The 22383-nt window shown below is 39.4% G+C and overlaps 1 protein-coding gene across 3 annotated transcripts in view; it reads right to left on the bottom strand.

Moving 5' to 3' along the window:
* The window catches only part of phactr2 (phosphatase and actin regulator 2), a 35218-nt gene that overhangs the window by 5362 nt on the left and 7473 nt on the right, over positions 1 to 22383 (bottom strand). For 2 of the 3 annotated variants that reach the window (XM_026309057.2, XM_026309059.1), the window contains exons 2-11: positions 9960 to 10145; positions 9181 to 9255; positions 8715 to 8855; positions 5145 to 5670; positions 4731 to 4912; positions 3629 to 3785; positions 3199 to 3254; positions 2291 to 2352; positions 1768 to 1905; positions 208 to 284 (exon numbers count right to left, since the gene is read on the bottom strand). In XM_026309057.2, the coding sequence (XP_026164842.1) occupies positions 208 to 284; positions 1768 to 1905; positions 2291 to 2352; positions 3199 to 3254; positions 3629 to 3785; positions 4731 to 4912; positions 5145 to 5670; positions 8715 to 8855; positions 9181 to 9255; positions 9960 to 10145 (1600 nt within the window). Of the gene's footprint in view, positions 1 to 207; positions 285 to 1767; positions 1906 to 2290; positions 2353 to 3198; positions 3255 to 3628; positions 3786 to 4730; positions 4913 to 5144; positions 5671 to 8714; positions 8856 to 9180; positions 9256 to 9959; positions 10146 to 17198; positions 17438 to 22383 lie in introns of those variants that run through there. The other variant, XM_026309058.2, reaches the window with a different exon arrangement.

Genomic DNA, 22383 nt, shown 5'->3' with positions numbered 1-22383 from the left:
CAGTAATTCTAATGAACTATAGTCCACCCAGTTGTAATTCATGACTCTAATGTAATTACTGGAAAGGGTTTTGGGCACCAGAATAACATAAATATTGATCAATAACAATGTGAGCTAATAAACAGCAGGATTTGTGATAAATTACTAATGAAACACAAGTTCTTATCAGTTGAGCTAAATGGTGGAAGCTATTGACCACTCAAGTACCTGGTAAACTGTTTACTGTCTTCATGAACTTCCATCTCTCGGCTCTTAAACTCATTCAGCTCCTTGCGAATAGCAGCCTGAAGGGCAGAACGAACACACACACACACACACACACACACACGCACACACACACACACACACACACACACACACACACACACACACACACACACAGTCAAATTACAGCTAATCCAGTTTGAAATCAGAATGTGCTTAAGGGCAGCCTTTCATTTAGTTTACAGTGTAACGCGCTAATGTTGACAGTGCTGACAAGAACAAGCTTACATGTACACAGCAGCAAATGTGTCTAAGGCTTTGGTGTGGACAAATGTGCCTTAGTTCACTGTTATATTGATTTGTTTAGTAATAATAATTCACTGTGATTAGAATGACGGTAAGAGTAACATTTATAAAACATGAGCCCTGTGTTTGATTGGCCACAGGCATCTGTCCGTCACAGGTAACATGGGGTCCTGTCTTCATCCTGTTTGATCATGCAGCATGAATATTAATCCTTAGGGATTCCCACTTTGTGTCCTGTGTTAAAACAATGCTAAAGGCCGCATTGGCTGTGTTTTTTCATGTACTGTTGAAACAATGAAACCCAATCCAGGAAGTTGAGGTGGAGAAAAGGATTTATGTGTTTAAAGCCTATTTGATGGCAAAACATGGCACAGTGGTTTGTGTTAGTCACGGATAGGATTTTACAACTCACAGCTTTCATTGTGGCAGTTGTTTTAATGTTAGTGATGTTATACTCAAGATAAACAAAAGGGGAGATAAACAAGCTCTGTAAGCTCCAGCAGATCCCTGTGACCCTGGCTAAGGAATAAGCGTGTATAGAAAATGGATGGATGGATGGAACAAGCTCTGTGTTCCATGTAGTTACAAACATCAACAGCAGATGTCAGGCTTGCTATAGAAACCATCCCCGGAACATCCTGAGGGCACTTCCCCTTCTGTGAGATTTTTTTTCTAAAATGGAAGCCACTTAATACACACATATATCTGTTTTCTATATCCACAATTGTATCATCTCACTGCACAGTGCAGTAAATTCCCTGTCAAGGACCACATACACTATTTCTGCAGTTTTGTTTCAACATGACAATGCCCCAAAGCACCAAGTCAAGTAGTTGAAAATATGACGGTAAGAGTAACATTTGCTAGTTGAGTAAGGAACTCAACTAGCCTATACAGAGCCCCAACTTCAACATCAGCCAAAATCTTTGGCATGTGAGCCAGGCTTGATTAGTCAACCTCAGTGATGTCATGTTGTTATGGCTTATGGGGAGCAGATCCCTGCAGTCAGGTTCCTAAATATTGTGTAAGGCCTCAACACATGAGTGGAGACTGTTATAGCATCGGATTATTGTCCATGGTTTTGCTATTAAACATTAAAAACATTTACTATCCTACATTTGCTTTTTTGGGTGTCCATATACTTTTGTGTGCTTTGACATCCTTAAACCACTCGTAGTTCACTTGCAAGTCTTAATGTTACAAACATATTGCATATAGAACATTAAAATTAACAAAAATCAAGATTAACTGCAGTACCTTGTCAGCGGGAGTAAGTCGAGTCCAAGGTTTGTCTGCCCGCCGGTCATAATCCTTGGCATCCGTTACTTCTACATACTCATTAAAACGCAGGATCCTTCGAGCGACAAGCTCTGCCACTGTAGGCCTCACACTTAGCTACACGCACACGCACGCGCACGCGCACGCACACACACACACACACACACACAATACACAGAAAGAAAAAAAGGAGGGGAAATTAGACTACAAACATCAAAAGTCAGTAATGATCTGTCCAATGTTTTTGTTCTTAGCTTTAAGTTATATTAATATCTAACATATTGTATATGCCCATGTGATTATATTTGATTTTTCTATTGCACCACCAGTACATTGATTGGTTTAAATTTTTTTCTTCAATTCCATGTGTCCACTAGATGGCCCATTTCCACACACAAAGCATCTTCTCTGCCTCCTATCATGAGTCACAAGGTGGAGCAAAACGTATTAGCAGCTAAGTATAGACTCAGTTTCCTCTTTGTGTGGTTGGTGTTTGCAGTACCTTTCGGGAGAGTCTTCTTTTAATCTCTTGTTTGGCTTCTTGCTCCTCTGCTTCATTCTTTTCTACATGCAGAGAATCAACAGAGTCATTTCACAACTACTGTGTCTGCAACCAGCTTCTGCTTCTATTTCTTACTGTGAGATGTAATTTCCCTTATAAAAAAAGTTTTTGATGGTTATGCAGATGTGCCGTCACCTTTACATACAGCAAAGTCATAGTTGTATAATAAAGGGGTGTGTTTGTGTGTAAACAAATTGGCATCGGATGTTGGTAAACTTCATGACCTCTTGTGGTCCCATCACAGATTGAAATACAAGCCTTCTGCGATTCATAGCACAGAAACCAGTTACATAACTCTGACCTACCAACTATGTAGTGTGATTCCTTTTCTCCATTTCATTTCAAATGAAATGTCACAAAATAAATAAAAATAATCTTGGTGTACACATCAGCTTTATTGATTTATTTTGCCTGTAATATTATAACCACATTGAAGCTGTGACACCTTGAAGCATTGGCATTTCTAGATGTCATGAAATGAAGTTAAAAAATTGACCTACAAAAATGACCTTGTATTGCAAAGTTTGGGTACAGTACACCTCCTAACAAACCCTGCATAGGTTTTATGCTTCAGTATTGACAAGATGCTTTGCTGTTATTTAGGCCAGTAGAAGGCCAGTGAAGGTGAAGGTTCATTCCAGCAGTTTAATAGTTGTAGTTTAGATCAGTCACAGGATCATGGAACTGAAAGTGTTAATGCATAAACTATGGCCATGATGAACTTATTCACAGACAGTGATCAGTGAAATTGAGGTTATTTTGAAGATTAAGATCAAGCATATTTAAATGAATTAATTAAATACCCAATCACATCACCCTGACGTTTAATGGTGATTTCAGAAACTTACGCTTCAGGATGTTTCTCTGCTCCAGCTCCTCTGTGGTGGGTCTTTGGCTCAGGCGCCTGAAAAGAGAAAACTGTGTTCTCATTCTTTTCTAATAGGACATTAAAAATAGGACATTATTTGAACATTACACTGACCTCTACAGACAAACAACATGAATTATCACAGGAACATTTGCAAGAAACATTTTAGATGTATTTCTTGTTGTTAAAGGCTGTTTGCCACCAGGCATTCTGCCTGCTGAGCCAAACTAAACTTCACAGATTTTTACTCTGCATCATTTGTGCTAGTACAACACCCACAACTCCAGCACACAATAATTTATAATTTCTGTTACTACACCACAGTGCTGCCAAAGTTCTGGTGAAAATTCACACCTAGCTACATTTTCACAGCATGCCGAGTGTGTATCTGTGCATGTCATTGTGTGTACCTGACTAGTTTGCTGCCTATCTGCTGGCGGAGTTCGTGTCTCTCTGTCTCGGAGCTCCGTGGCAGAATGTTCTTCTCCTCCAGCTCTTTCTTGCTGGGTCGGTTTCCCAGCTTGATGTTGAGGGTGTCTCGTCGGCGGATTTTGTTGGCCAGAGAGCCTGGAACAGAGAAACAGAGTTGCAAGTTAGAAAAATGGTCCCAGGTTTATTTAGGCCCTGAAACAACCTGCATGGACACCAGCACCAGATAATGACGTCACAGCAATGAAGCAAATGAGGCATGTAAAAAATATAGCTGATACAGTAGGTGTTCTTAAATTACAAACATTGCCACAAAATTTGAGTAATGCTGGATGAAATGTTGATTGGTAGCATTGGTGTACTGTAATACTGTCAATCAGTCCATCAGCCCTTTGATATATCTTCCAAGTAACAGTAGAGGGATAAATCATTAGTGCTCAACCTGGTGCTCCACACTGATAATTAGCTATGATCCAAATTTACATCTTGTGCATTTAGATGTCACTTGAACGTTTTTTTATGATTTCAAAATCTCAACTGACAGTTTCACAGATGCATTTATCTCATACTGTCTAAACAGCATGGCTATGTCTCAGCATGAAAACCATACATAACAAAAATGTCTGATTGCAAAACCACTGCAAACAGGGTGATGCTTCCTGTTAGCAATTCTTTCCACTTTACGTTGATGATAATTTTAATCTAGGAACTGTGCAGGCCTGAACAGCAATGAAAGCTCACTGCGCTCCTGCACAGTGACGGTACATGTCAGGACGCAGGCGACATACAGAGGATGGATATTTAAATTGCAGTGTAGTAATGAAGCTCTGGCTGGCATTACTAGTGTATGATTATGAACCAACAAATATTGCTACAAATTGTCACCTGTAATTTCTCACACTATAATCAAATAAATACATAATTTACTTAAAAATTAAAAGTTTTTTACAACCATTTCAGATTGTAAAAGGTACACTGACATCTTTATGGCCAAAAAACATAACTAACATAACCTGACAGGGGTTTCACTAAAAATGATTTCAGTCAGCACAGTTCAGTAAGCTCTGTAGACAAATGCCTTACTATTTGTGCTTTCGTCTTCCTCCTCTTCTTCTTCCTCCTCTTCATCCCTGTACAGGATTGGTCCGTCAGAGTCAGAGTCACTAGTCTGGCTGTCTCTCGGCCTGTCAGGGATCACGGTCACATTGGCCTGCTCTGTTTTCACACTGAGGCCCTGTGGCTTTTCAGCTCGGCCTTCTGCTGATCTGCAGTAAAACAACCCACTATGAGCAACTACTGGAATAGAACAAAACCCTAGAGCTGTGAAGCTGCATCGATCAATTACACACAACTAATCACCTAAATAATTTTAGCTCTTATCATGTGAGTCAGGTTAAACTACTGTGTATATATGCAATGAACACCAGAACTACAATGACATACAGAGAAGGCAAACAAAAGAACTTTTTCACGAACTTGCATGTCCTAACTAGATACCTCGGGCTGTTCTCTACAGCACACTCTCTTTCTCCTTTCTTCTTTTCTTCTTGTCCTCCCTCCCCTCCTCTTTTCTCTTGTTTCTCCCTCTTGGAGCTTCTTTCTGCCTCTCCCTCTGCGAATGAAGTGTCCTCTGTAGCAGTATTAACATGGGGAGATGAGACTGTAGGTTCAGGGGTCAGATCTTTGTGGGTCTCCTTATCCGAGGCAGAGGAACTGGGAGCAGACTGAGAAGCAGCATGAGTTGACTCTGTCTCTTTGACTTTTGATGAGGCAGATTTGGTGTCTGCGGAAAGAAGTGAGGATTTTAACTTCCCAGACTGACTAGGAGTCTCTGCAGATGCCTTTTGAGATACAGAGGAAGAGGTGGGGGTGTCTGATTTCCGGCTGGTCCTTGCATCTGTCCCATTAGCCTTTGCTGCAGCGCCCGCATCCTTAGATGCACGAGAACGAGGGGTGGAGGTGGATGTGGAAGTGGGGGTAGTTTTTGTAGTGCCTCCTGTCTTCTTTGGCTGGGACGGTTTGGCTGAAAAGAAGCAGAAGCAAAAGAATGTGAGGAGGGAAAGACAGACAACGTGACTTTTTCTTTTCCCCAGGTGTTCTACTTTCTTCCCACAGCATGAAGACATGCAGGTTACATAAACAAAAACTCTCAGCTGTCTCTAGTGTCTTATATAAGCATGTCTATATGCCATGTATTGCTGATGATGGTATTAATGAGCAAGAACAACAGCAGCATCTAAACAGACAAAGTGATATTTGCAGGTATGTTTACATGCTGTTTAATGTGTTGCAGCTGACTGGCTAATTATTCATTCAGCCTGCAAACTCAGTTAACGGTGTACTAACATGGGTTACTGTCCAATATCTGTGGCTCTTGTGCCGCAGGCTGTCTGTTAGTGGCTGTCAGTGACCAAATGCTGACGTCACTGCTTTAACCAGATATAGCTCCATAGGAACTGATCTGATTGACTGTACAGTTCTCCATCTATGTCCAGAGTAGTCCCCTGTGGTATTTTGTCAAATAAACGCAACCTAGATGGCGCCAGACTACAAAATGCCAGGAAATTGTGCAAATGTCCATCAGTGTTGGCTAAAGTACAAAGTGATGTCTTTCAGTTTCTATTTCTGTCCAGCTAACAGGCCAAAACATTTACAGTACCACTGATAAATCAATCATTTAAGCCCTAATTTACAGTATATGTGCATTCCACAATTTATCTGTTCTGAAGTATTAAAATGGTGCTCTATTAGAACATAGTGGTAACCATATTTTAGTGGTAGAGTAACAATTTTTAATCACATGTTCTGATGCAAATATGAAACAGATAAGGTTTTCCTTTTACTGTCTCCGAAGTGTTTGTGTGCTGTTAAAAGCAGAACTAAAAATGTTATTAAAAAAAAAACAAAAGAACAGCATTTGTATCACTTCCCAAAATAAAAAGACCTTTAGAAAAGACTGTGTGAATGTCACCTGTAGAAATAGGGTAAGGGGCATCCCTCACCCAACACATACACACAGGAGTAGGAGTACTGATCATGCCATCAATCAAAACCACATGACCTCGTCAGAGCCATGCTATGTTGACCTCACTCACACTCTCATAACTGTGTGTGCTCTTACACCCACAAACATGCACACACAGTTGTACTGAAGAGGAATTTACGGAGATTGACAAACAGATCTTTACTTCTGCTTTCTCAGAAAGAGATCATAACTGAAACACTTCTACAGTTACTCACTTGCCTGGAAATCCCTTCAAATGAGAAGAATACTATCAAGAGGGAGGGAAAGGGGAATAGTATTCTGTAGCCACTGGACAAAAACTTGACTTGAACTGACAATTCAAATTTATAAGGGAAGTCTACATGAATTCATTGTCTGCAGGTTCTAGTGGTTTGATAGTGAATGCTGAATGCTCTTGAAACGATAATGCAAGCACAGTTCCCATGCAAGGAGGTAGGCAAGAACATCGACAGGCAAATTGGCTTCAACCCAAACTAGCTGAACTTACCAGTCCCATGACTACTGCTGTTAGTGTTCCGCGGGTTAGCTTTAGCTTGTGTGGACGAGCCTGTCTTGCCTGTGGTTTTAGCTGTCTTTTTAGTCCCTGAGGCACCATCTCTGTGTTTAGTTGTGGCTGCAGTGCCACATGCCGGTTTGGATGAAGCTGGCAGAGTGGCGCTTTGCTGTTTTTTAGCTTGAATGTCTCGAGGTCGCACCTGGTTTGCCCGGGTGACGGGTTTAGTACCACATCTCTCTGAGCAGATCAGACAAAGCAAGAAGGAAAAGTATGATATTTAGAGGTTCAAGTAGAGAATGAAAGCAGGAGAAGAGACGCACATTTGTGCAAACGGATGCGAAGACATGCAGACACACACAGACACAAAAAAAGATACTGAAAGATAAAGAGTGAGTTGGATAGAGTGAATGATGATAAGAGGATGTTTAATCGGTAGTACAGGGTTTCTTTAAGACTGGCAGAGAAAATGCAACCATTAACCCCCTTGACCTCCCTCCAGTACAATGGTATGTGTGTTCTTCTGCTGTATTTACAGTGTTTGTTGCCTGTGCTGTTCTGATTATTGACAAGTGAACAAACAAATGGCTCAGAGTTCAATGCTAACAGGGTTGTGATGAAAAAAGCACAACACTTAAGCAGCATCAGACAGAAGAACAGTGGCCTGTCTCATGAGGCAGAGAGAGGCATTAGGAGACGGAGATACTGCTCTGTTCAGACTGTGAAAGCCTGCTGCTGCCTGGTATAATGGAGATATCTATTTGAACACATTAGACTTGGTCAGATCAGAGATCCCACAGAGGATTCAGTGTCAGCCAGAAAACTGCTGCTGATACAAATGCATTCCATAACAGATAGGAAAAGACTTCAAAGTAACCAAGGCTGTGTAAAAAAAAAAGAAAAAAAGGCTGCAACACTGTGTTTTAGCATTTAAAAATTGAACCGCTAAAGTGCTGTAAAAGTCCCATGTTCTATGTTCTGTTTGGAAGAACAAAGCCATATTGATCAGTCCAACACTTAGCAGCTGCACAGCTGTCTATCACTATATATTTAGTTTGTGCTCATCAGCATACACAGCAGATTATTCTAACAAGAGCCACAATACAGGATGTCTCTCTTCTGTGAATGAATGAAAAAAAAAAATCTATTCATGAAGAAACACTGTAGATCTGTTCATCCCATCTGATGTAAGATTTCATTTCTAGGATTCATATCTGTTTAAAATTGAGCTTTAAAACTAAGATTTCTACACTCATTTTTTTCCCCCCATCGCTGCATAGGTGTGAATGTTTCTTTATTCCACTAACATTGTACCAATCTGAATATATCTGCAGTGACCTTCACACTGTATAGTGGAATTATATAAGTATATAGAATTTACCATATTCAAGAACAAGACAAGTTCCTAAATTAATTCTTGTTTATGATACATAATGCCAGTGAGAAGCTATTATCCCAGTTCTGAAGCCTTAAGTAGTACAGAGACTCAAAAGTTAGGGACTCCACTGAAAAATAGCCATGTAAAGACAGGAAGTCATCTAGAAGTTACCCGTTTTGTCCTCGGTGCTGACAGGCTCAGTGGGCTGTATCTCCAGTGGGGTTTCTGGAGACTCAATGTCAACTTTGACCTCCTCTGAGGACACACTAGATGTGGCGTGGCCATTCAGATTTTCACTGTTGACTGGTTCATCTACAGTATAAAAAACAAAAGTTTTAGTTTCAGCGAGGGTCAGTTGCTTGAAGCCAGATGAATGCAGAGTTGAAATTTCTTTTTCTGGCAAATTGAACTGCATTTGACAACACTGAACCTAAAAGTGTAAAGCTCACTGAAAACAGAAAGAAAAATGTATTGTAATGTAAAGAGACTGAAACTTTACAGCTTTAACTCCATCACAAACCAATCAGCTTGAGTGCTGGACAGCAGGATCATTTTACAGCTTTCTATTGCCAAAATTCTGATTAATGCTATAGAAAAATGAATAAATGAAGCAACGTTAATGGAGGAGCAAACAAACCTTGATCAGGGATGAGAACTCCTTTCCTGATGAGCTCCTCCCTCGTTTGTCTGGTGGAGATTTTTCTCTCTAAAACTAAAAGATGAACAAGATCATAATGACTGGATGATTCAGTGAGTTACTTTTATTCGCACTTCATGATCTAGCTCCTGCACTGCATGAAACCGCACTAAATACAGAGTCACAGATGAGGAAATAAGCAGACTCTGTCATCCTGCTATAGTCGATAGCTGCTTTTCTCTGGAACTTCTTCAGAATAGGACCATAAGGAATCAAGTTGTCTGATTCACTATGACATCTGTACACAGCTGAAAACCAGCCATGGACAGATCACCAGTCTATCACAGGGCTGACACATAGAAAGAGAAAATGTACTGAATATTTTGGTATATATATATATGTGTATATATATATATATATATATATATATATATATATATGAAGATACAGATTCATAATGTAAGAAGGATCATATACATGGCAGCTGTGAAGAAGAAGAGAAGCTGAGTTCTATATTTACTTCTGTGTTTTTTTCCTTCCTAGCCAACACTCCAGGGATGAATCAGTAAGTGCTGCAAACAAACCGTTCAGTCTTGTCCTTTTAAAGCTTTTCTGGAAGCAGCACTGGTGCTGTTCACAATGAATGGTCAGCACAAACCCAAAAAATGTAAGCCATGATGTTGTACAGACACTTGATTGAGGACAGCAAATCAGAAGCTACTTATCAACTTGTTCATACAATGTCACTGAAATACACATCCACACACAAGACTACCTACCCTTGGAAAGATCCTGGAACTTGTCGCTGGTCTTCTTCTTCCTCCACTTCCAGGGTTTGAACAGTTTTCCTATTGATGACAACTTGCCTCTCTGCTGCCGTGACGTATGGGCATTCTGGGTATTGGTGGGAAAGTCCACTCCCACATCGCTGCTGGCCAGTGATGCTGACTTCTCCAAGCCTTCAACTAGAAAACACACACACACACACAAATTTATATAATATCAACAATCAGGTCAGCATCATGATACAGACTCCAAACATGCACATGCACTGGTGTTCTCTTCCTAGCACTCCTCCTGCTGCAAAACACCAACTTATTTCATCATTAACTTCATCAAATACAAGATATGGGTTAACTCACATGGTAACTCATGTTACATTCAAGCATCTTGCCCTCCCTTTCAGTATTCATATGTGTTTTCAACTTTTTTCATTTTTCTTTTGAAAGATTCTTTTAGTGTTCTTTCCACAAAGTGAAACTACGTCTTCATATAATATTTGCAGTGTGTGTCCTCTCGTGTGTTGGCTAGATCCCTGTCCTTCCACAACTCCTCCTCTTCCTGTTGAAAGAAGTGCTGTGAACCTTCTGGAAAACTACAGTGACAGTGTGAACAGTACTGTATGTGTTTATGTGTGTGTGCCGGAACCTCACAGAGGAAAGAGAGCTGGTGTCTGATTCCTCAGATTCAAGGGAAGGAAGGTTTTTGATTTTTTTCAGCTACATAAGACTGCTGAGCAACTCAAGTCTTCTCAGTGTCTGGAGCTCAACAACACAGTCATTTTACACTAAATCTGATCATTTCTGGCCTTGAATGACCATTTATGTTAATATGTTCAGTTATTTTAGCATCTAAACATGAAGACAGTTGATGTTGCAGGTCTTGTCAGTTAGGGAGGAGCACCCATGGTGATTACAGCAGTTGCGTTTCAGTGTACAGGTCCACTTGTATGACTTAATTAATTCCTATTCCCAAATTAATACTGTTAAGATTACTCAACCTATTTACCCCTGCAACACTGTTGGATTATCAATGGACATCTGTTTAAAAAAATAAAATAAAAAGAAGAAGAAAGAAACACAGTCCAATACAAAGGTATCACCTTTCCTATTCCTACTGGTCCAGTCCTGGCACCTGTGTTACCCACAATGCAACTCAATCACCATTAGGTTCAATCAGCAATTTGACTGTGTTATATTGGTAGTAACTACTTTGTTCTCAAACTTCCACCCACAAGCTGTGATGAGGAGTGAGCTCAAAGATGGATTTTAGGGTGTGAGTGATGTTTGTTTTCGGTTCACTCAAAGAGACAAAGAATTAATTCTTTTGCACAAATTAACAATTATTACTAAATACTGATACCCACCGGGATCCATATGGTTCCGGCCATTAAGCCTTAAAACATTGTTTCTATATCTACTGTGTCTTTATTTTGATGCATTTAAAGTTGGTGGACTGTATCAACAGTCAGCAAAACTACAAGTGACTTAAAAGTGAGATTATCCATTTTGCACAACATACGATTGGATTAATGTTCAAATCATTTGATTATATTTTAAAACAATTCTACTGATTCCACAATCACAAAGTTCTTGTCCTTTCCACACTGCACTGATTGGCTTTTTATCTGTCTATGTTCAAGATTTCATTTTGCAATTTTAACAAGTGCTGGATATTTCATTAAATACTGAAAGAAAAAAGATCAAAGAATTACTCTTTCAAGTAGATATGGGTAAGTAAGTACAATGCTGTCTTAGTAATGATGTTGCATGAACAATTATCTCTACACTCTTGAGATTAGACAAGCTGGCCTGCTTTTATTTTGTCTATATACATACACATTCACTTTTAATCATCCAGCTAAATATCTGAGACAAATGAAAAGACTAAGGTTTGACAGCTGCCACAGACACACACACATACTATGAGATGTACCACACAACTGTTGTTATGTGAAGAGCGACAATCAAACACCATTAAAGCTTTACACAGAAAAATTGGTGATCTAAGCTCATGTCCTGCTCTATGACTGGTTCAAAAGGCAACTGTGCAGTGTTTTTGCAGTCCTGCTTAAGAAGCTTATGCAGCAACATAATCAGCAAAAAAAAAAATCCCCCAGTTTTCACACAAACAAAAGCTGCTTGTCAGATGATCCAGATGTTCAGCACATGTGACAATCAAGAAATTGTAACTTACATAACCATTTGCCTAATAGTGCCAAAACAACTGTTGGAAAGGAAATGACAAAATTTTAAATGCTTTTGTAATATTTTCTCATTCGGCATATCTGGTGGAGCAAATCCATATCCTAACCTTCCGCTCAGCTGAAAACAACCCACACCCTGCTGTCTGGCTGACTCTCACCAGTTTCTGTGCGTCTGGCACTCAATACATGTCAGTGATTGTCCTGCTCTCACTAATGCTTCCTGGTCAATACAGATCAATATATTGCTTCGGTGAAAGCATGATCTATTATTCTAATGACATTAATATATGTTTAAAGCAAACTGTCACTTAACAAAAACTAACAGAATGGAATAATGGTATCAAGATACCATTTTCCTTTGGTATTCATTGTGAAAATCAAAGCATGACACAAAAAACTCTGCAGCTTCTGACTACTCCAACAGCATTCTGCTCACTTTATGACCCTGACTGTATGTACATGCACAACATGGCAATTAACAGCACAAAAACAAAGTATGAAGGCATGGAAAAGTGCAGTGCAGAGACCAGTACATGCCCTCCCCAGACACCAATTTAGTTTTCTCTCTCACACACATGCATTTATACACAAATATACACACACACACACACACACTCATTTCCTGTTCCTGTGTTGATATCAAATCACAACAATAGGTGCATTTCACCAGCTGCTTTGTGCAGCTAATGATAGGAAGATCAGAAACCGTGATTATCATCACCATTAGTCCAACTATTAGACCTCTAGTAGAAAGTAAATACAGACAATGGCCAGTCCTCTTACTTGTAGCCTTGTAGCGGAAGAGAAAGTGTAGAGGAATAAAACTAAGACTATTAACTTTTGGGAACAGAGAAAAGAAAATGGGAAAAGAGAAGGAAACTCAGTGATTGACAAAACCAGAACAAAAAGACGACAAATATCTGAGTTGTCTGAAGACGATAAATGGTTGGTAGAAAGACATAGTCATCAGACATCTGCACCACCTTCTTTGGAAGAAATCCTTACATTAAAATGACAAACTGTTTTAACACAACTACACATTTTTAAGTTCATCTGCCATTAGAATCATCTCAGTAGCAATTTATCATAAAGGAATAAAGGGGAAATTTGACATTAATACGGTTCACGTACTGTTGCAATACAGGAAATGGATGTTTTAGTAAGCCTGAGCGAACGCACGCACATGCACACATATATACATACAGTGCATACGTTCACAGTGAGTGCGTTCATTTGCAAAAACAGCTCACACAAGAGCAATGTCACACTAAACATCCACCGTATGAGTCAGTAAGTTACATGTTCAGCCTGGTCCTGGTCCCATTATATTGGAATCCCAAAGTGCAGGGATTTGAGGTTGGGTTAAGTGTGCTGCAATATTAGTTCATTAAATGGTGTCTATTTATATAGAGCCCTAAACAGGTGAACATTTGTGAAGGGGTCTATATTAATGTGTAGTGTTTTAGAAATATTTCAGCACCACTGTTATAGACACCACCCAAAAATATGAAAAGTGTGAAATAAAGTGTGTGAAAAAATATACCACTGAAGTCATCATCACATTCACCCACCCCACCATCCCTCTTGCCATATTTTAAATACAGAAATCTACTGTCAGCCATAAAGCAAGCAACAGAATGAATCACTACCAGTAAACAAAAGTAAAAAAAAAACAAAACACACAGATTAAGCTCAAACTGGGTTTTCTGTTTATGGGTGATTTGGTAAGTACAGTAATATAGTTTTACATACCTGTGACAATTATGAAAACTACAACCTATTATTGATTACATAAAGGAACCACAGATGTGCAGTTTTACAGCCCATCCTGCATTTCATGCAAGACAGATCAGTCTTCTTTTTTACAACAATGTGGGTCACGTCCACCTCAGCTTAACTCTGGGACGTTAATACACATTATAACTGCTGACTCAACTCCAGGATTCAACACTGGATTTCACATTGAGGCGTTTTATTTTGAAACAGATGACTTGCAATGTTGTGCTCGAAGGGTGAGTCAGGACTTGGATAGATAGCAGCTGTGGAAATGGGTGGGATAATCAGAAACACAACTTGAGACAAAACAGGCATCTGAATGAAGTAATCACATACCAGATTTACTGTAGTTACTGTGCCAAGACACACAGGCCAATTATTGTTAAACTTATAGTTACACAGCCTGACAGCTCTTTCCCATATGTCCATCAGTTGTAGGGATATGCCTCGTCGGTTACAACAGTATGGGGTTAAAGTATCTATGTATTGTGACAAAGCCCGAATGTTTTTTCAGAAGTTACAGCAGGAACATGTGTTGAGAAGGAGGGGAAAGGGAGAGGCTTCCTTCCTAAGCTGCAAGTCACCAGGGAGGGAAGAACCAGACGTCATGTACAAGGGAAGAGGGATGGACGAAGAGAAAGAGGCAAAAGGATTCAAACAAGAGGAGAAGGGGAGAGGTGGAAACTGAAGTGGGGAAAAATAAGATGTGGGAAAGGAATAGGCAGAAACATGGAAGGAAAGATGAAGAAAACAAGGCAAGCGGAGGTGGTGGATGACGGAGGAGGGAGGGGCAACCGTAGGCACTAACCCCAGTTCTAACACTTGGGTCATTTCTTCCAAATATTTCTGCAGCACTGGTCTGAGAAGCACAGTTCAACTTAACTTATGATACTCAAAGGACCTAGCAGCTTGGATTAAGTCATGAGTACCAGACCAAAAAGACATCAAACAAGAAACTGCAGCTTTACAGTATTTTAGCATAGAGCCATAATTCATTAAGGCTCACAGGATGTCAGTTTATTTTAAAGATCTTTCAATATGGCCCTAATAGAATCACTTCCCCCTCCTGCTCTTAGTTAGCACTGTAGATTCAGCATTTAAAGCACATTACAACATCATTATGTAATCCATAATGCAGCCATGCAGAGGATATAGATCATTATTATAGCCTCAGGTTCCTATGCATGTTGGCTTAAGTGCGCTACAAAACAGTTTGGGTTTTACTTTAAATGCTGACAGCATCATAAATCATCCAGTTTTGTTTTCTCTTCCTGTTCCTCAGTGCCTTAAAGCTTTCCCACAAAAATGTGAACAAAATGTGAAATGATTACTGTTATGGCTCACAGACACACTAAGGATACTACAGATGGCATGAAAAACAAAACAAAACAATTTTTTAGTACGGTGTTACAACACAATGTTCCCACTCTGAAACTCTGATCCCCTGAAGGTGAATTTTATGTACTGTAGTCTCACATAGTATTTTACCTTCTAAGACTTTTTGTAGCTTTACTATGATCTAGCATTCATACGCTAATGTAATAATTATTTACTAAGGTATTCATTTGGTCTTTAAAATGTGAGAACAGTGAAAAATCTGCTTGTAATTACTAACAGGCCTCAATGAGACCATAAGAGTTTTAGTCATGCAAAAACTGCTGGTTCTCAGTTGAGAGGATCTTATGCCTTTCCTTGACAACATGCTGTATACAACAGTCAGTAAACTGGGTCATTGAAGGCATCTTGGGCTGTGGGACCATTTTTCACTATGTTCTGACAGTTTGATAACAGAATGATTTGTTGATTAACAGACAAATAATCAGAACTGATACTGAGATAATCATTACTTGCTACCCTAATGAAAATTCTCATAAACAAAAATAAGTTCTACTATTTTTGACAATGCACACCATCACCAACAATGATACTCTTTGATGCAGGCAACACCCAAACAGTACTGGGGTTTCATACAGGATACGACTCAGTTAATGAGCATGAAAATGATTTAAATCACAATCTACAGCCTTCAGAGTGACCAGGTTTTTACAAACCGCACGCCTATAGGGGAAATTTGGACCGATGCGTCAGTCGGCGCTCTCATGGAAGAATGATGGCCTTCAGTAGAGTTTCAGAGACTATTCATAGAGACTCAAACTGTGCTGCAGGGTTGAATACCTTAGTAAGACACAGATTCCTTTTATTTTGTCACCAATCTCTAGATTAAACTGGCTGTTCCTCTGAAGCAATGATTCACAGTCATGTAGCAAAGACATAAAAAAAGTAACTTGTAACCGAAATGAGAGGTCAATTAATTGCTAAGTAAATCAGCAGATAAATAATCAATTACTAATTTGATAACTGGTTGATGGTTTTACTATTTCAATCATTCTTCAAGCAAAAATACCAAATATTTGATGCTTCAAGTTTGTCTTTAGAGCCATTTGTCTAATGGGATCATTAATCAAATATCAATCTAAAAACATTTCATTTTGGTTGGATGAAACTAGAAGCTGGACATTTAAACATCAGATAAAAGAACAAATTTGCTGACCTTCCTCTCTGATACATTATAACGGGGATTTCTTTTTAATATTTTGACTTTTTTTTTTTTACATGTATTAGACAGACATTCAAACCAGTAATCAAAGAAACTAGTCACAGAATAAGTGAATAATAAATTGGTGGGACATCTTCCATTAGGACAAAACCAAACCCTTCAGCATTGCAGCTGTAAAATTCAACTTTAGGTGAGGACATTTCCTGTGACAACCAGCAGACCCACGTGACCCTAATCAAACGTGAATCCTGGACAGGTTGCAGACTGGTCTCTGGTCTCCTCTAGGGAAACAAACTGGTTAAAAACTAAGCTGCTCTCATGCAGTTCATCTTGATCCTTGTCAAACTGGCTGTTAAATACATAAACTCACCAAACAGTGCAAATCATCAGCCTGCAGCAACCACAGCTTCACAGACAGCTCTGCCTTAGCACTTTCTTCCACTCAGTGAAGTAACAGCCAGCGACACATATACAATCAGGAGGCATCATGATGCGAAAGTGTTCAACTAACTTCCCTGTTGCTTAACTTCACATCTAAACACAGTGTTGGAGGTTTAGATAAATGACACATATACATGTTAGAGACGCAGGACGAGCAGACTTCCTGAATGAAGATAGCGGTATGTGCGTGTGAAACGGAGACAAGAGGGGAAGGAGACTGCAAATTGCACGTACAAGCACGCACACTAACAGACTCACCGCTCGCAGACTGAGACACGGCAGACACAGCAGTTTGTCCCATATTCAGCTTCTCCGGAGCACAGGGGCCGGACCGGGCCCCCCCCCCCCAAACCCGCGATCACGGCCTTCTACCGCCGCATAAATCCCGCGCGCGGACGCCGAGTGAGTTCATTTCAATAAAAACTTTCAGATCGCGATGGCCGAGTCGCTGGAAACTTGCTTTACGGACTGACAGGGTTGGTACTACGTCGTAACTTCCCCTCCCACCTCCTCCTTCCTCCTCCTCCTGCGAGCAGCTGAAGAATGTCTCTCATTCCTGTGCGCAGATTAGAGGCTCTGCCGGGGTCAAAGGCTGAGGGGCTCTGACACCTTCAGCCACTAGTCTACACAAGAACATAACGGGCATCAGGGGCTGGGTGGAGAAAATATGTGGGCTAAACCTTAGCGGTAAGATAAGATGGCTGTCAAGGTAAAAGGTATGATGTGGCACTGAAACACATCAAGTCATATACAGCTGCAGAAAGATACATATATTCATTCATTCATAACAGTGAGGGTGAAATTAGCTGGAATGAATCACTTATGACTAATCACTGGACTTTTCTGTCACTTAACTAACCACTATAACTATTATAATCAATCACTATAACTATTATAATCAATCATTTATATTCTCCTGCTTAATCTGTTTTATTTCTCTTTAGTAATTCTTTTGTTTTACTTTCTATTATAGTTCTCTCTTTTAAATCCCGTTTCTGTGATAACTTTTTTTTACCATGTGTAATAAAATTTTGTCTCAAAGCCTTTTTATGTCACATAAACTATTTTGTTGTTGAAAACTGTTAATGGTTAATCATCTTTATTCACTATTTACTGAAAGTTTATACAACAAATCATTTAGCCAAAAAAGCAACAATGGCAACACTGATTAGCTGCAGCGCTAATATGATGTGTGATATGTATGTAACATAAGCTATAATATGGTACAGTATACCACAGGGTTTAAATGCCATCTACAGTGATATGTGGCGTGAAAACTAAACATTTAAAGATATGTTTGGGACCTTGGGGCTTGGGAAACGACAAACCCCAGTGTGGCACAATATATTTAGCTTAGAGTCCATAATGAATAAATTATCTTAGGGGTCTGGATAGTGTCTGTGGATCCAGATGCAAGTCAGTATAGCACACTCTACCCTGGGGATAACAGTGAGCCCTGACTCCAGCTTTGAGTGGGTCTGAAAAAATGAGTCAAGGATTGTTAGCAGGGAGATTAAATCCTTTAATAATAAGGCACAGAAACAATGTTTAATATTAGATCTCACACCACCTCTCAATTAAGATTATGGAAAATTGAGCTAAATGAATAAAAATTGTTTAATTTTAGGGTGACAACTTGGTTTCAGGTTAGGGTTATGGTTAGACAAATAGTTTATTAGGTTTAAGTTTAGAAGGAGTCTCTAACAATTGAATGAGTCAATATAAAGTCCCCCGAGGTAATGAAAACTACTGTGTGTGTCTGTGTGTGTGAGTCAAAGAGAGCCAGAGTGAGAGAGAAAGCTTTATCTGTCATCACTGTCAACAAGGTGTCAGTTGAGACCTTCCAGGAGTAAAGCTTGAAAGAAATCAATGGTCGGTGTACACACACACACACACACACACACACACACACACACACACACACACACACACACACACACACACACACACACACACACACACACACAGTGTGATATTTAAAGCAAACACTGCCATCTAGTGTTAATGCCGTAACTCAGTTGACTACTACTTAGGCTAAGGACACTACAGATGATGTATTAACATTCACTTCTTGTTCATTCTTGTAAAACTGTCATTTTTAATTCTCCATGTCACTGCACTATGACATGGAGAATGTCTCCCCGAAATCATTAATGGGTGAAATGGCACAAATATGTGCCATGCATTAAAAACACATAATAGAGCAAATTGTTACTGCAAATTGTGGTAAAAGAAAAATGAAGCCAGTAACACACACTGAACAAAACAAATTTGCCATGTTCACACAGGAAAAATGGGGCAATCAAAATGAACCAGCATGTTTTAAATCTACTTATCCCGATGTTACTTTCAATATCTGACACTGAGTTAATTAAAAACATATAGATTATATATAGAGTATACTTAATTAGCTTGAAGCATTATACTATATGGCTTCTGTAAATGATGTGACCAGGAATCCATTTGAAAATTATACAACTAGTCACACTGACCTTATACCAGCAGCTGTGCCTGACCCAGTTCTACTGAATATAATTTGGACTCAGCCTTTACTTTACTCCAAGGCCAAACACAAATAACATAAATTATACAGCTGCTTTCATAGGCTTCACTGAACTAAATGTGTACTATCCATCCATCCATCATTATCTATACCCGCTTATTCCTATTTATGGTCACAGGGATCTGCTGGAGCCTATCCCAGCTCTCTTTGGGCGAAAGGCAGGGGTACACCCTGGACAGGTCACCAGTCCATATATGTGTACTAGTTGCACTATTTTCTATTTCATCTCTTCTTCTTCTTAATTATTTATCTGTATTCAGTTCCTATGTATTAATTTCAGTAGAATCCCATTTTTTCATAGAACTTTCTATAAGTAACACAGGCAGACAAGCAGAGCCAAAGCCTATTAAGAGAACAAACAAAGATAAAGATAATTTGTTCACTTTTGAGCGTATCTCTTTGGAGGTTTTTAGTCACAAACTCACTACTGGCCCCTTTTTGACTATTACTGCTGCAAATTCCAGCTCTCTGCATCAATTACTCATCAAACAAATAAGAGTAAAACCTCCATCTGGATTTTGCTGAAATAAACCTGATGCCTTTTCCCTTCATCTTTGCATCAGTAAGTTTGGGAATTCATATGTGAAGATGACACACCAAACAGGTCCTGTTAGGTGTGACACTAAATAACGGAGATCAACAGAGGGAGTCTGACCTTTTCATTGACCGGAACAGCAACGGAAGAGACAGGAGAAGAGGAGGAGGCGACGGCCTGAAAGAAAGGAGCCATCAAATATTAAGTAGTAGCCTCAGCGGAACAAGGGGGTAATAATTGTTTAAGTGCTACTTTTCCGAGCCTTTCTCCCCTCCACTTGATTTATTTATTAAACTGTCCAGTATACAGACTCATTGTATTGTCATAGCCAAATTACAGAGAATCTGTGAGTGTGTCATTCAGGCTAACAAGCCAAAATGATTTTGTCTGCTCATAAATGTTGTAGAATGACTATCTAAAAAAGGAAGGAGGACTTTCATCATAAGTGGCGGAGTTCTATATAGATGCACATTATTCTCTGTAAGAAGTTACACCGGTGATTTTCCATGTTTTGAAACAGCTGACCTTTTCAAGAGTCAGGGATGGGATATCTCTGTACCAGAATCATCATATCAACCACAAACTGTTATAACAGTTGAGCGTGACTCAGCAAGCAACAGGCTCAGTTATACAAGAAACCCAAGCTGGGCCAAGAAGAACTGTACTTAAAGGGTGTCAGTCTCAATACATTTACAGTATATTGCCACTGTCAAATGTCCTGACCATACTATCAATCATGCATTCAGTGTCAAGAGTAGGTGTAAGGGTTTCCTGTAATTAGTAGATTTTGCCGTAGGATTAAATACAAATATTAAGATCCTGAAACCTGATGTTTTCAAACTGTTTCTTACTATAGGAAAGTTTCCTTACAAATTTAGCACAAATTCAAAATAAAAGTCCAGAAAAATCATCAAGCCAAACTGTTTATATCCACTACTCTTAGGCAAACATTGCTAATTGTCCAGTTGGGTATAACTGAATAATTGCACTTGAAGCCCCCCGGAGCAATATAATGTAATTACCAGTCAAACCTCATATGAAGGAAAAGTGCCCTCTTTGCCAAAAACAATTAGAAATACAGGGTGGAAATAAAATATAACCAAAATCTTTGATTTTAAAGGGATATATACTTTATAACTGCATAATCTTTCGTTACTGTCATTTCTCGTCCTCTTCCCATCCACCAGCCTGCTTGTTTGAAACCTGATCTCCTGTTTGTTGTATTCTGTTTGGCACAGCCCACAAGCAGCCATCAATGCTAAAATGTTGCCTGTATAAATCAATAGTTGACATCCTGCCAGACAGGCAGCCAGAGAGCTTGAGAGAAAGCAAACTGGAAAGAGACAGAGAGAAAAAGAGACAGACAGGGACAGAAAGACCTGAAGGAAAGATTGATACTAAAGTGTGGGGTCTTTAATAACCATAGAATAAAAATCACAGTACCAGGGAACTATAATAATAACATTAGAATAATGTGTTTCATAAAGGAAACACAAGTCATCACTGTATTTTAGAAGTGTGTGATATTATGAAGGGCAGCAAGTCGGAAAAGTAAACAAACAGCAGCTTTAATTTACTTCTACATCTTCATTTTATAACTATATAAGGCCATATATGCACAGATTTACTAGAGAGTCACTGTCAATTGGATAAACAGCTGTCCTAAGCATGGCGGTTATGTTTGTTCAGTTGTGTGGCTGTTAGTCAGGACATTATTACCCTTATGAAGACTCAACATGGTTTGTTTTAAAGCAGACTGTGACTGGTTGATGGTGATTATTTTGGCCAACATCCAGCTAGCCTGAGGGATGTTTTAATAGTGTGGCACAGGATGTCTGGGGCAGCACTACATCCTAACCTTTCTCAGTTTTGTCTCATTGAGCAGATGTAGACAGATGTGCGTATTGCTGTCAAGCAGGTAGATCCATCAGCTGAGCATGTAGCATGTTGTCTTACAAGTTTCACATAAAATAGACTGAGTGTATGAGAGAGGGATAAACACAGATACAAAGACTAACTACAAACTGACACAGCATTTGCTGCTTCAGCATAACTGAAGTCAGGACTAATCTTTTTCTCTATGAACATTAACTTCCATCACCCTGAGCGAAGAGGTGGATGTGTAACAAACAGATTGGAACAGCTTCTAAACATTGAACTCTACTAATGACCAATTTGTCCAGTTTTTCCATGTAATACAGACTTTGAGGTTCAGTGGTAAGTTACTTTAGTCAAGCGTAAAAATGCAAATATGCACATTCAGCTTCCCCTTACAATGTCTTCTAAACACACACTGATACCAAATGTGCCACGTATCAATCAACAGTGAGCAGAGAAACTAAACA

This window comes from Mastacembelus armatus, chromosome 15, assembly GCF_900324485.2.
Source record: "Mastacembelus armatus chromosome 15, fMasArm1.2, whole genome shotgun sequence".
NCBI classification, from domain to species: Eukaryota; Metazoa; Chordata; class Actinopteri; order Synbranchiformes; family Mastacembelidae; genus Mastacembelus; species Mastacembelus armatus.
Note: the sequence above shows the minus strand (reverse complement) of the source record. Positions and strands in the feature narration are given on the sequence as shown.